The 15,370-nt window shown below is 47.5% G+C and overlaps 1 protein-coding gene across 4 annotated transcripts in view; it reads left to right on the top strand.

Annotated features, from left to right (window-relative positions):
• Nucleotides 1–15,370, top strand: part of MYT1 (myelin transcription factor 1) — a 64,312-nt gene that overhangs the window by 39,194 nt on the left and 9,748 nt on the right. For all 4 annotated transcript variants that reach the window (XM_030963096.1, XM_030963098.1, XM_030963099.1 and 1 more), the window contains exons 10-18: nt 278–391; nt 1,837–2,051; nt 4,557–4,762; nt 5,769–6,038; nt 6,770–6,924; nt 8,822–8,884; nt 9,112–9,180; nt 13,681–13,743; nt 14,324–14,407. In XM_030963096.1, the coding sequence (XP_030818956.1) occupies nt 278–391; nt 1,837–2,051; nt 4,557–4,762; nt 5,769–6,038; nt 6,770–6,924; nt 8,822–8,884; nt 9,112–9,180; nt 13,681–13,743; nt 14,324–14,407 (1,239 nt within the window). The remainder of the gene's footprint in view (nt 1–277; nt 392–1,836; nt 2,052–4,556; nt 4,763–5,768; nt 6,039–6,769; nt 6,925–8,821; nt 8,885–9,111; nt 9,181–13,680; nt 13,744–14,323; nt 14,408–15,370) is intronic.

The following is a 15,370-nucleotide window of genomic DNA, read 5'->3' as shown; positions in this document are numbered from 1 at the left end:
GGGGGGTTGGAATGAATTGAGCTTTAAGGTCCTTTCCATCCCAAACCATTCTGTATAATTTCATGATTCTGTGTTGATGAGGTGCAAGGTGAATTTGTCTTGTTGATTGAACTTGTTCAGTGTGGAGGAAGCAAACACTTTTCTCACAGGCTTAATGTAGCTCTGGATCTGTGAAATGAAGGTTTTTGTGCTCATTCTTCATGCTTGGTTTCCTTCTCTGTTTTTCTTCTCCTTCAAAAAAAAAAAAAAACCAAAAAACCTCAACCAACTCCCACAGTTTATCTGGGTGCCCCATTGCTGCTGCTGAGAAATTAGCCAAATCACATGAAAAGCAACAAACCCAGTCTGGTGATCCTGCGAAGACCAGCTCCAATTCTGACCGGATACTCAGGTAAGGGGGACAGGAAGACTCAGCTCCATGTCCCCACCCTGCCCCAGCACTCCCTGCCCTGCCACGCTCCCAGGAACAGCAGCCACAGCTCCAGCTGTATTTTGATACTGCTGAGTCCTGTTATTATGATCATAGGTCTCGCCAAGGTGGGGAGATATTTAATTGATGATCCCAGGGAGAGCATTGAGGACAATGAATTGCTTCTGTAGCATCAATTAATGCTGAGGCTACAGGCCAAAGGGTTTTAGCAGTGCAGCGGAAGGCACTTGTGCCGATTGCTCCGCAGCACAAACTGCCAGCCAGGGCTGGTTGTTATATCAGCGTTATAAGAAGGGTGGGCTTGGGGAGGGGGGAGGAGGAGGAGGAGATTTAGGCTACACACAAATCACTCCATGGCAGTTGTGCATTCAAGTCCACCTGCTTTTCTTCCTTAGCCTGCAGGTTTCAGAGGAGAGGAACCTGCCGCTCGTTTCCAAACCAGTCACATTAATTTTGATACTTTGCCCATCTCTCTCTTCCCGAGAGAAAGGGCTGTCTCCCATTAAGGATGTCCCTGATAGATGCTGGCTTCCGTAGCTGATGTGATTCACAAGGCTACAGATGGATTGGAATATGGTTGGTTATTCTGCAACGAGAGCGGGATAAAAACCGCTGTGCGAGCCCCAAGCAGCCCTCCCACAAAGGCAACGAGCTCTGATTCATTTATTTATTTGCTCCCCAGGACTGCTGGGCACCCTGGTGCTCCAGCTCTCACTACTTTGGAAAGGCCATTTAGAGCAATTACTTATTTATTTGCAGCGGAGCCCGCGCAGAGCGCTCTGAGCGCATCACGAGGACGGTCCATGCTCCAAGGAGCTCCCGCTCCGAGAACTCTCTGGTGGAAAGAGGTCACGGGAAGGAGAATAACAATAGGCCATTTATATACAATTTATATGCAAGAAAAATTGATTCATGATAGGCAGCCCCGTGGCAGCGGGTCTCTAGGAGGAACTGAGGCAAGGGGGAGGCCCTGGTGCCTCTGCAGTGAGCCTGCAGCAGGGAGCTGAGCTGAACTGGGGTCCTTGTGCCTTTGTGTGCCACCCCGTGTCATGGGTCCCATGAGGAAGTTACTGCCCAAGTTGGTTCTCTTCTGGAAAGTGCTGCCACACCATGACAGCCTGCAAGAACATTGTGCTGGATGAGGGTGACAACTGGATGTTTTGCTTAAAAAGACGGGGAAAAAAATGATGGTAGAAAAGGACAGAAAAAATAAAACTGGAGTCTGAGAGATCCAGATCAGATGCAGACTTGCTGAGGGAGAGCAAAAGGGCTGTTACTGCCTCCTCATCCCCAGGAAGCCTTTAGGAACAAGGTGCAGCTGTGCCCCCATTGTGTCTGGTCCCATCTCAACAGTCACCTCGTCAAGGAAAAAAAACAATAATTGCTGTTCATTGTTTCATCCTCAGGCCTATGTGCTTTGTGAAGCAACTGGAGATCCCTCAGTATGGAAGCTACAGGCCCAACATGGTCCCAGCAACCCCCCGGGCCAACTTGGCCAAGGAGCTGGAGAAGTACTCCAAGGTCACCTTCGATTATGCAAGTTTTGATGCTCAGGTTTTTGGCAAACGCATGCTTGCCCCAAAGATTCAGACTAGCGAAACCTCACCTAAAGCCTTTAAATGTAAGTTGGGAGCAGGGATGGACTCGGTTTTTGCATTTTTTGCCTTTCTCAGCATGTTGCAAGGCTCTTGGGATTGTGGTTTGGGTAATGGGAGACTCTTGGGGCTGAGCTGGGATGGGGAGGGTCAGGTGAGTCCCAAGGTGGGTGCCTTTGATGGTGAGGGGCGTTCATGGCTGCTGGGAAAGCTTTGTTTGGAAGAGAGTCTCTTTGGCTTTGGGAAGAACTGTGGTGGGAACATTAATCTGAGTGATGTCTTGAGGTAGGATAAGTTACACAGTTGTCCTCAGTTGGTCCCCATTGCTTTGCAGCTCATATCTATTGATCTGGCTTTCCTCATCTAGCTAAATGGATTACAGTTTTCTTCTCTTCCATCTTATATATGACCCACTCCCCTCATTTGTCTTCCCTGCCATGCTCTGCTCTCCAGCTTTACCTATCGATCACCCACCTCTATCTTCCAGCTCTTTCCTATCATAGCCAACCACCCCTGCTCTGTTCTGAGGACTTTGCACTGGCTATAACCCTGGGTGAAAATGAAATGACTGAATAAACCCTGAGGGGTCGGGCTACCAAAGGCAAGAGGGGCACTGCATGGGGACACAGCCCTTGCAAATGTGTTATCTGACCCGAACTGTGTACCTCAAGATATTTTTTGAGGGGCAAAAGAAAATATTTAGGAGCCCATTTTGTAGAAGTCAGCGGCCCCAAGAGGGCTTTCTGTCTGGCTAATCCCACTTCCACAATCCTGTTTAATCCTGATGCAGCTGCTCTCTAAAAAGTGCTCGTACTTGAAAGTATCCCGGTTGTTGCACTACAATGGGAGCGCTCTTTATTACAGTACTAAATCTGTACAGGATCAGACAATGAAATTGGATGGAGGCCAGAGAGCACAACTGCCACTGTCATCCTGGGTTAGGGCTGATGGAAAAGTAATTTGTTTCCCAGTACAAGTGATTCTCTCGCTGAATAGATTGTGTTATTTGCAATATTAGCAAAGAATTTTCAGGGTAATTGTACTGACAAAAATAATTCCAGCAGACCCACTAGGATAATCCTTTCTATTTTTTCTCATCACTTATTTCACTAATTTGCTGATTGCGAGTCTATTAGTGCTAGAAATACTTATGAAATGGAAAAGCATCGCTGAGCCTACGGTGTGAAATTGAAATTGGCATCTCCTGATCCTGGATATTGTCAGGTTGGGTTGGCAAATACTCACACCCCGCCTCGAAGATGTGGATTAAACCGGACAGGAAAACAAGCAGCCAGACACAAGAATAACCATGTGGGCAAGCCTCCAATGAGTTAATCAAAGCGACAGGATGAATATGATTGCCAATCATAGCAGGGAAATCTGCTCCTTTCACTGAGAACTTATTTTAAAGAGATCTTCATCCAGAGGGATTTATATTCCCCCGCATGTGTGTGCGTAACTCCCATTAATGTCAATATGCATTATATACGCACGCAACGAGGAAGAAAGCAGGGCTGGGGAAGATTAGTATTTTATAGTGTCTTATATTACGAGTTTGTAATGGGAATAATGAAATCACTTTGCTCCGTGGCTGCATCAGCTGAGGTTGGCTTTGTTTTGCCATGATCAGGCCAAAGCTTATGAGTCTTCCCTGTGTGAGCCTGTCACTAAAGTGGGGATGGTTTCCCCCAGAAAGAGCATGGTGGAATGAATTAAGGATTTGAAGATTTTGATACTTGATTCAGAATACAATCCTGTGACTGTTCTAAATGAGATGATCTCCTGTTCGCACCCACTGAAACTACTGATGGCCCCTAAATGGGATCAGCTTCAAGCTTTATTAATAAGGAATTATTAGTTGTTATTATTAGGGAAAGTTTTATTGTGCATCCACCCTGAGAAATATTTTCATTTCACAGGTTATGAAGAGAAATTGCATCTCCAGGCTGGTTTGCTGCTGCTGTGACACACAGGAGCAGAGCAGCAGCGTGGATATGTGCAGCTGTGCAATAAATCCTGTTACTCTGGCATATTTAAATGATATGTCAGCTGTCAGAAAATCCATATTTCACCAGTGTCATCCTTGGAAGCTCATATTTTATGACCATGTGTTCTCTATTAATGCAATTTTATAAATTTAAAGTTTTCAAACACAGTACTAGCAATCTCCTGGTAAGGCAGCCCTGCAGATAAGTTATGGACAGAGAGAGAACAATAAAAAATGAGTCAGGAAGTTTTTCTAAGCTTTCTCCTTTAACTGCTTCCACCGAGGAACAGCTCTAATGAGGAAAAGCACTTGTGTTTTGGGTATTTATGGCAGAGTCAGTTAATGAATTAACCTTTCACACCAAGCACAAGCTGCAGCCAGCACTGCTCCTGTTGCACGTCCCAGGCAACAAACCAGCCCCTGGATTGGGAATAACCCCAGGAACTGTGCATACATTAACCATGTCACGCTGACTTAACCTTCCCCTGCTGCTCATGCCGCTTCTACATTAGCCTTGTGTTGTTCCTTCTCTTTTTTATTCCAGCCAAACCTTTTCCAAAGGCCTCTTCCCCCAGCCACAGCCCCTCCAGCAGTTACGTGAAGAGCACTTCATCTTCCTCCACAGGCTTCGACTATTCCCACGACGCTGAGGCTGCGCACATGGCGGCCACCGCCATCCTCAACCTCTCCACCCGCTGCTGGGAGATGCCCGAGAATCTCAGCACCAAGCAGCAAGAGGCCCCTGGCAAGGTGGGTGAATGTGGCCAGGAGCCACTGCCCAGCAGCCATACTTGGAATTCAGGATGGGAGAGACGCCTTGGTTTACCCTTCCTTTCATTTTGTTTTTTAAATATAGAAGCAATGCAGGCATTCATCCAAAATCACCCTTTTGGCTCCTCCCTTTGGGTTTAGAGGAGGGAATCTTGGCTTTTTGAGTGATGCGGAGGTGCCTTGTGGTTCAAATTTCCAATGTGAGATGAACATCAATTCCAAGTCTTGGGCTGAGACTGGATATTAGGAAATATTTATGACTTATGATGGTCAAGCCCTGGAACTTGCTGTCCAGGGCAGCGGTGGAGTCACCATCCCTGGAGGGATTTAAAGGACATGTGGATGTGGCACTTGGGGACATGGTTTAGTGGAGGGCTTGGCGGTGCTGGGTGAATGTTTGGACTTGATGGTCTCTGAGGGCTTTTCCAACCCAAACAATTCTGTAATTCCATGATTCTCAGAGCTGGTTTCAGTTGTTTCCCGATCTGTATCTGGTGCCATTTGAAGTTCCCCAGTTGTGTCCAGTCTGATCTCCAGCTGTTTTTCAGAGGAACACAGGTTTTGCCAAAGTCCCACAGAGAACTTCCAACACTGGGCAAATGTTTTGGATGCCATGAAGCATCCTGAGTGGTACTAGATGCCTGTGTTCAATCAACTGAGTCAAAATGCCAAGGCTTGGTTGGATGGGACTTGGAGCAACCTGGGATAGTGGAAGGTGTTCCTGTTCATGGCAGGGAGGCTAGAATGAGTTGAGCTTTAAGGCCCTTTCCAATCCAAACCATTTTAGTAGAGGGGTGCCTTTGCATGACATGTTCCTGAAATATTTAGGAAAGAGCAACCCTTTTTATTCAGTTCCTCCCACCTGACTGTGGAGAGGATGGGATATGAATACCTGCCCACTGCACTGCAAGAGACAAACAGGGTCAAGATCCCCATGGGGACCTTCTGGCAGCTGCTAACATTGGTTGTGTTCCCAACCTTCCAGTCCATGGACATTGAGGTGGATGAAAATGGGACTCTGGACTTGAGCATGAACAAGCACCGCAAGCGGGAGAGCACCTTCCCCAGCAGCAGCAGCTGCAGCAGTAGTCCCAGCATGAAGTCTCCAGACGTGTCCCAGCGCCAAAACAGCACCAGTGCCACGAGCAGCACCATGACCTCCCCCCAGTCCAGCCAGACCTCCCGCCAGGACGAATGGGATGGGCCCATTGACTACACGAAACCAAACCGCCAGCGGGAAGAGGAGCCAGAGGAGGTGAGCTGGGCCTCTTCATGCTTGAATAACAGCTCAGGGGACATTGAATGCCTTGTTTGCCTGCACAGTTGTCCTGTTTTCCCTAGAAACCCCAGTTTGTCCATTGAGCCAAGGAAAGAAATATTCCTGGCTTTGTCAGTGCTATCAGATATCAACCAGGCAGAATCTTGCTTTTTGGATCTGTTGAGATGCCCTTGCAAAGGAAGAACCCACCATTTGACTTGTCCTGGGTCTGCAGTGTTTTCTTCATTGTAAATCCTGTCAGCTCCCTTGCAGCAGTGCTGCTCCTGGTGATGTTTTTCAGGATGATTTATATCTGCCATTAGCAGCTACAGCCCTGCATGGCACTGACATTAATCCTGCAGGTGGGGAATCCAGCCATGACCCCCAGATGGGGTGGGGGTTCTGGCTCTGAGACCATCACCTGCCTCTCTGCCCACAGACAGGCTGCTGAGGAAGAGTGTGAGGGGGTTGCACTGAGCTTCATTCCTTCAAGACCTTGAGAAAGCCACGTGTAAATCCCTTTACAGACGTGGCTTACACAATTCTCCTAAAACCCCAGGAAATTCCAGGCTGTTGGATCTCTGGGCTGGGTGCTCTGAGGTGCTTGCAGGGGGCTCAGGAGTGCTGGCAATGCTGCACTAACCCTTAGCTTTGGTGAACTTGGGATTTTTTTCCCACCACAGCTCAGCAGCAATGACCACACCACAACTCTGCCCCTTCTCTTGCAGTCAGAGCCTGCTGCTCACTCTTTTGCCTCCTCGGAAGCTGATGAGCAAGAAGTGTCAGAGGAGAACTTTGAAGAGAGAAAATACCCAGGTGAAGTTACTTTAACCAACTTCAAGCTGAAATTCCTCTCCAAGGACATCAAGAAAGAGCTGCTCACGTAAGTCGTACCTTCTTGTCTCTTCCTCCAAAATCTATTAATATGTACTTAGCCAGGATGGTTGGAAACAAAATTAGAAAGCACATTATAGAAATAAGACTGTAGCTCCCTTTCCTACTGTGATTGATCTTACTCATCCTCCTACAACTGCTGATCAATGAGGCAAAATACATTCCTACATTACTTTGCTGTGATGAAGGCAACCTGAGAGCTTTGTGCTCTGAATTCATGGACAGGGTTGTGGGAAACTCCTTTCAGGGCCAGTTTTTCCTGGTATTTTCCTGCAAGAATGTTTCTGGCACAGTGATGGCCCCTACCCAATGTCCTAATCCCCTGTTTTGGGACACTGGCTGATGTTGTGGAGCCAAGAGCACCCAAGGGAGCTCAATGCCTTCTTGAAGAAGGTGTTGAACACAACATTGAGAAGACAGGATTTGTTGGCTCAGAGCAATGGGTCCCAGCACTGTGATACTGCAGGAACACAAAATGTGACCTGAGGTTGCAGCAAATTTGCTGTTGTGTTGCATTTTGCATTGGAGAGAGACCTTGACCCAGCTCACATCTGTCTGTCCATTGAGTGGGTGGAAGCACAGACCCAGACCTACCCTATTGGATGGAGTATGGCTCTGCGTCCACACCAGTTCCCACAGGAATGGTTAATGATTTAGGGTTTGAGCCAAACACAGCAACTTGGACCTGGCTCTGGTCTAACAGCACGTCAGGATCAGCCTGGAGGTTGTGATGGGGAGATTTCCCCTCCGAGGCATCCCAGCTGTTCCTGGCTTCTTTTCCCGTGCATCTGACCCTCCCACACATCTCACAGGGAGTTGGTGGGCACTGCTTTGCTGATCTCATCCAACCCACTCGTTATCTGCAGCCAGGCAGGGAGGAGATCTGTGGGGGCAGAGCAGCAGCAGCATCTTCCCTAAATGAGCAAAGCTCAGACCAGCTGCCCTCCACAAAGCTCTAAAGGGTTTTTTAAAGCTCACCAGTGATGTGAACAGCAGTTTCTGAGCTAGAGCCCTGAAGTCCTCCTGTGCTTTAATTTTATTGTGATGGTAGAGAAATTTCCTGAATGGAAAAAGCCCTGGAATAAATAAATGGTGTCATGGGCAGCCCTGAGCCTTCCCTCTCCATTTAATATCCTTGTTCCTCTCTGGCCCAGGGGCTGTAATGAATTAGCTGTAGTTAACTCAGCAGCAGACTCGCCTGCTGTGTCTGATGCTCTGTGTCTGGGTGCAGTTCTTGTGCCATTTCCAGGCAGGTGCCCCTCACCTGGATCTGCCCATCACCCCCAGGCACAGCCAGGGCTTACTGTCATTCCCTTTCGGCAGCAAACAGTGATTGCAAGCTTTTCTTTGCAACTGTAAGGGCTGGGAGGAAAAAAAAATCATTTCAGAAAGATGAAATCTGAAGCACCTTATCTGAAATCTGAACAAGATGATTCCTGCAGCCAGAGTATGGCAAGAATGATCCAACCTGGCAGCAGCCGGGGGTGGCCACGTCTGTCAGGCTGTGCCACCCATCAGGCTGTGTCAGTCCCCCACTGCCACCAAGCCCTCCCATCAGCTAAAGGTTTTAAACACTTTCTTTGCCTTTGCCACAATTTTTTTCTCTTTTTTACCCCCCCAATTGTTTTTAGGATCCTTATGATCTTTTAGAAGTAAAAAGGGAGGAAGGGGAGCTGAAACGAGAACAGCTGGTTTATATCCATGCAAACATAGAAACACACAGCAAGATCTGATGGATGGGACTGGTGTCAGGGGTCTGGGAGCAGGGCTGGACTGAGACACCCCAGACAGGCCCTGAGGGGGCTCTGCTGGCTCTGCCCACCCGTGGATCCTGGGGAATCCATTCCTTTCCCACGCTTATGCTCTTTGTTGTTGTTGTTGCCCAGTTGCCCAACCCCAGGCTGTGATGGCAGTGGACACATAACGGGGAACTATGCCTCTCACCGCAGGTGGGTGGACATTTTCTACGTGCTTTGAACTTTAAAAACAACTTTTATTTTCTTTTGGTATAGTTTGTGACCATGTGGATAGTTTGGTTCTGTTTCCTCCCCCTTCTGTTGCCCCTCTCCCTCCCCATGCCCCAGCCCTTTTTCTTTTTCCTTTTTCTTTTCCTTTTTTTTTTTTTTTTTTTTTTTTTTTTTTTGCTTATCCAGATATTCCATCTCTTCTCTTTCAGCCTTTCTGGTTGTCCTCTTGCTGACAAGAGCCTCAGAAACCTCATGGCTGCCCACTCTGCTGACCTCAAGTATGTTTGCGCTCAACTTGGAACTCCTTTTTTTTTCTTTATTTCCACCCTTTTTTTCTCTCTTCTCCCTTCCTGCCCCCACACCTCTTGCTCTGCTTTTGCTTTTCCATCCCCTCCCCTCTCCTTTCAAAGAGCTGATCAAAACCTGCCTGCGAGGAGCTCTGGTGGAGTCCAGCTTCCAGCTGCTGCGTTGAAGAGGCAATGGCATGGAGGAAGGATAATTTTGGGGAGGGGGCTGATGGCAATGATTGGAAATAACCTGGATGCCTGGCAGGTTTCCTCTGGGCATTGTACACATGTTATTTTCCTTTTCACTTGGCGTCTTTTCCTAAGCTCTTGTTCCCTAGTTTGGGTCATAACCCTTTTCATTTAACATTTTTGTCCATCTCAAATAATCCAGAGCCTGGATTTATTTTTGGGTAGAGACTCAGCTGGGAGCTCACTGCCAGCACACAGCAAAGCCAGCCCTTTTGGAGAACCTGGAGTGCTATTTTTATGCTACTTTTTAGGGGCTGTTTGGGATGTAGTGAGAGAGGTTCCTCTTCATTTCCATGATTTGTGAGGGAATGAAAGAAGGAGTGAGCAAATGCTTGATGAGGCCAGATCCTGAGCCAGTGGTCGAGGGCTCACAGAAATCCAAACTTCCCCATTCCCATTTCTGTTTCTGAAGAGAGGAACCTGGTTTTGACATTTTCATTAAGGTATCTTCCTCTGAATGCCAGATTCAGCTTTGCTGCTATCTCCTCCAAACCCCTCCTTTTCAGTCGGAGCTTATTCATTCAGGTGGGTTTCCCAAATGCTCTCTTAGGTTGCCTTACTTAAAGGAAGGTGAAATTGTATTTACTTGGGAGCACTGGGGGAGACCCCAACCCTCTCCACCCAATCTGCATCTCTGGTGTAAAGTCCATTGAGAATTCTTTTTCACCATCTCTTTCATGGGCCCAGCCTATCCTTGCAGGCTGAGTCTCCTCTGAGTTCCCAGCCTTGCTGAATCCAGTTTTTGGACCATTTGGACACTGAGCTAACTGAGGAGCCTCCACTGAGAGTAAAGCCTCATGGAGGGCTTTACATTGCACAGGGTCATCATGAAAAAAACCCAAAAGTGCTGTGCCCTGTGGGCCATCAGGGGTTTCTGAAGGTGAGCCAGTGGCAGCCCCATTGGTCACTAAGACCATTGGAAAAGTCCCAAATCCCTCTGTGGTGGCTCCTGGGCTTCTCTGTGCCCCACCACCAGTGTGGGGCTGGCGCCAGGAAAGGTGTGAGTTAACCACCTGCTCCTTATCACATAGGTGGACAAAGTGGCAGGATTAGCTGATATTAATAGAATTTGCTGGTGGATGGCAAGGACTGCTGCGATTAGTGCTAAGTACACTTAATCACACACTATAGACCATACACATTCTGAAAGGAGCTCTTCAAAGAGCTCTGCTGATCTGGTGTTTCTCCAGCGGTTTGAAAGAACAGCCAAGTGAGCAGACAATTAGTGTTAAAGATATTAAAAGCTCTCAGGAGCAGTGGCCATCCCCAGTAAGGGCCAGACAAAAAGCAAACAGGCTCATCCCTGAGACTGAGCATCGTGTCCAGCCTTGCTGTGTTCACCCCTGGCATCCAATGTCAGAGCTTTTTATCAAAATACTGTGTAAAAAGGGAGACTTCTGGCCCAAAAAAAGCTTGTTAATATTATTTCCTCAAATATCACTTTTTTTTTTCTTTTCCTATGTCCTGGTGAGGATGGGAGCAGAGGAGGGAGGAAGGGATTTTGAGATATCATAAATTGCACAGTCACAGCTTTTCAGAACTCCAGATAAGACCATGTCAGTGTTTCTATTATAAATTCTATTTCAGGGGTTAATATCCCTGATATAAAAAAAATAGCTCCAGGCTGGAACATGCAATAAAAGGTCTCTGTTGGTATGATTTGTCTCCAGATAATTAAAAATAAAAATCAAATTACTTCTCTCTCCTCTTTAAAAATCCTGAAAGGAAGAAAGAGCTTGGTGTTAGTGTTTTCATAATTTCCTCCCACCCTGAAGCTAGAACAACAGAGAAATAGTTTTGCTTTCTACTGGAACAGTGTAGAGCTGGGAAATACCCCAGTCATCTCCCAAACCTGCAATTTCTAAATGAGTTGAAGAATTTGCACCCTCATTCAGGTCCTGCTGGATGTGTCCTGCCCTTACTGCACCAGACCCATGTGCAGTTATGTTTTCCTGGCTCTGAGCCTCCCTGTTACCCCTCTAGGACCAGGCCATGCCCCTGCTCTCTTACCCCAGGTGAGGTGCCAATTTTTTTTGCCAATGGAGATTATTCAGTGACCTGCAAACACCAAAGTCTCCCTCAGAGCTGCTGCAAAGAGGAGAATTTTGGTATTTTCTGAACAAAAAGAGAAGACTTTTTGAAAAAAGCTGTTTTCCAAGCTGCCAAACAAAAGTCACCTGTGGAAACCATTGCTCCCCTGGCTCTCAGGGGGCAGAATCACAGAATAGTTTGGGTTGGAAGGGACCTTAAAGGCCAAACCCCCTGCAGTGAGCAGGGACATCTTCAGCTACATCAGGCTGCTCAGAGCCCTGTCCAGCTTTAGGGAAAGCATCTGCCTTTCCCAAGGGCCCTGAGCTCAGGGGCTGCCTGTGCATCACCACCATTTCCCTGCCATGTCCTGGAGACACCAACCCCTGCCCTGCTGCAGGTACCAACCAGCCACCCACACCAGGCATCAGTGGCTTTAAAAACAGGGCTGGAGAAAGTGGGGACACCAAAAACCCCTCCTTCAAGGAGAAAGGGGGCTCTGCAAGCTCCTGCATGTACCCTGAGCTTTGCTCAGAAGGAGCAGTGAGCATCTCCCCCTGGTCCTGCAGCAGCACCCTGCATTTCCTCTGCACACCTCTGTGGTGTTTGTGAGGGTCCCCAGGACGAGGTGAGAGATGAGCATCTGACTCCATGTTCTCAGAAGGCTGATTTATTATTTTATGGTATTATGTTTAAAAATGGTAACTAAAACTATACTAAAAGAAAGAGAAAGGATACATCAGAAGGCTAACAAGAATGATAAAGAAAAACCCAACTCCTCAGAGACTCCACACAGCTGGACCATCATTGGTCATTAAAATAAAGCAATTCACATGCTGGATAAAAAAATCACATTCCAAAGCAGCAAAACAGGGAGAAGCTGAAGCCTCCCAGCTTCCCAGGAGAAGAAATCCCGGCGAAGGGATTTTTCAGAAAATATTATGGTGACACACTCCCTCCCCTGGCCTTAATCACTTGACTCAAAAAGCCCTGGCTAATTGGCAGGCTGGCCTGCACATCCTCTGCAAACACTCCTCGCCGCTCTCCCTCGTCCCCATGACAACTTTTATGTCACCTACAGCACTGAGAGCAGATCTTTGTGCTCCTTTCCATCCCTTGCTGTTAATGATGCGCTGCTGAGCTCGGGCCATTCCCTGCCAGCTTTGGGTGATCACAGCAGTGACCTCCAGCCTCTGTGGGGCTTTGGGTGATCACAGCAGTGACCTCCAGCATCTGCTGGAGAGCTCTGGATGCTCACCTGGAAACTCACGGCTGCAGATGCTCCTACTCAAGAATCTGCAGGAAAAAAGCCTCTTTTGGCTCAAATACGCTGAATTGCTGGTGGTGTTGCAAGGCTGTGCCATTAACCAGCAACACAGAGAAGGGAAGGGCAGGCAGCAAACTGATGATGTGCCTCTTTTGTAAGGCAGCGGCTGAAGGGCAGAGTCTGCACCAAAAGGCACCGTCGGTGGTGAGCCGGGGGTCCCCAGCCTGAGGACCCTCACAGGCTGTGCCCTGCTGACTCCCTGTCCCCTGGCCATGGTGCTGTGGAAGGAGGGGGTCCCAGGGCTAACCTAACCTTTTTCCTCCTGTTTCTCCATCATTTGCCATCAGAAGCATTGGCCAGTTTTGCACTCTGTGGATCCTTCTGCCATGGGCTGCCCACTTGCCCTCACTGAGATTATGCTCCAAAAGTCACCCAGAACTGAGCCAAAACCTTCTGTTGGTGGTGGCCATGGTGGGCCCTGCAGTCCAGAGCTGTCAGCTGTTTTTCTGGTTTCTGCTCTCTGCTTGGGTCCATCCTGCTGGCCCTGGATGGCCCTTGCTCTCTCCTTATGCCTTCCTAAAGATGACAAACATTGTTAACATTGTCCTGGAGGGGCATTTTAGCTCATTATCAGCTCCTGAGCTGTCCCCTTCACGAGGGTGGGGACACAGGCTGGGACCTGTGTCCTCACATGGGAGAGCAGCTCCTCACTGTGCTCCCAACATCCCAAGGTGTTCCTCTCCAATGTCACATCATGCAGTGGTGCACTGACTTCAGTACCACGGATATTACAGACCAAATCTTGTCCTTACAGAAGGGGAAGGGGCAGGAAGGAAAAATCTGCTCATGCTGACAGTGCCCAGATTTCTCTTTGAGAAGAGCTGTCACAAAGTGCTGATCCCCTGCTCACATCCCCAGGCTAATCCGAGCCTCCCTTGCCTCTGCAGGTGCCCTACTCCTGGCTGTGATGGCTCTGGTCACATAACAGGAAATTATGCATCACATAGAAGGTAAGATCTCCCTTAAATTATTTTCTCTCTAGTCTCTTTCTGTGTTGCTTCCTCTTTCTCTTTTTTTTTTTTCCCTGCAGTGGGCAGAGTTGTAAAGTTCTGAATAAAACATTAATGTTACTGACAACTGAAGCCTATTTTCATCTCTTTAATCTGACTTCTTTTTTTTTTTCTGATGTTTTCAGAATCTGATTAGAAGCTCCTTTCAACAGAATAAAAGACAAAGGGTCAGATTTTAGCTGATGCAATGTTCCTGTTAATATTGCTACCTATTTATGACTTCTATTATCACTTTAGAACATTAATAGCACAGATCTGAGCCTTCTGTTTCAACAATTCCATTAAACATTGCAGGCTGTTAGCAGATATCTTCTTATCTAGACACCATTAATTACTGTCCACCTCCCTCAATTTTTTACTATTTTTTTTCCTTCTGACTTCTCCTCGTGATGTGAAGCTGCAAAACGAGAGAGATCAAAAACACTGTGCCAAATTCAAGGGAAAGATGACTGAAGCGGGGGAATAGCAAATGCAGAGATTCTGCCAGTGAGACAGGCCTTTCTTCTCTTTTTAACCACAGTCTGTCAGGCTGCCCTCGTGCCAAGAAAAGTGGGATCAAGATCACCCCGACAAAGGATGATAAAGAAGACCCAGAGCTGATGAAGTAAGTCTGGGAATAACTCCTGAGCAGAGCTTGTCACTCCCTCCACTTCATCTCACACAGATTTACGTGGGGGATCACTCAGCTCCCACCCCACATCCCCCCTCTCTCGTGCTGCTTTGAGCATCCTCTGCCAAAGCTCTTTGCTGTGTTTTGGTGTTGCAGTTTTGATATTTGATGGACAAATTGGGTGGTGGGGAGGTAATGGTGTAGTTTTCTTGCAGATGTGAAAGGCAGGTTGGTAGGGCACAAACAGTTTCTCTGCTAGCTGTGCTTTATATAATTCCTGGAAAATCACAGCAGTGTTGTAAAGGAAGGTAAAACCCCACAGTCAAGTCAAAAATTGCAGGTTTTTGGGAAGCAATGGGCAGGCAAGGGCTGATGGAGTAGAAACTACCCAGCACTGAGTTGGGTCAGGATCTGGTAACCCTGAATGAACTGTGTTTTGTGGAGTCTTTGCCAGAGCAGAATATTCTAAGTGAACTGGAAAAAACCTCTCTCTGCTGCCTCAGGCTGAAGTTTTCAAAACATCCCAGGGGGTTTATTCCTGTGGGGAATAGAGATTTGAAATTGCTTAGTCCACCTCAGGAGTTTTCATGAGCTGTGAAATCCATTTGTCCTGACTTTTAGCAAGTCTGAACATCACAGGCTCAGCATGTGGGGTCTGGCATCTGTATCTTCTCACACAGCTACAGAACATGAAAGGCAGCACTGACTCCAGGACCCTATTTTTTTTTTTTTGTTTGTTTGTTTTTTTGTTACCTCAGAGCATCTCCATTCTTTCTGAAGCCTGTACACTCACCCGGCAAGTGCAGGTGGAAGGGGGCAAAAAGAAACATGGAAAAAATTATCAACCACTTCCAAGGGTTTCTGGCTGCCCATGAGTGCTGCCATATCTGTCCAAACCCCTTTGGCTCAGCAGACTGTCTCCAAATGGAGCTTTTTAAAAAAAATATTTCACTCCCA

Source organism: Camarhynchus parvulus, chromosome 20 (genome assembly GCF_901933205.1).
Source record: "Camarhynchus parvulus chromosome 20, STF_HiC, whole genome shotgun sequence".
In the NCBI taxonomy this organism is placed as follows: domain Eukaryota; kingdom Metazoa; phylum Chordata; class Aves; order Passeriformes; family Thraupidae; genus Camarhynchus; species Camarhynchus parvulus.
Note: the sequence above shows the minus strand (reverse complement) of the source record. Positions and strands in the feature narration are given on the sequence as shown.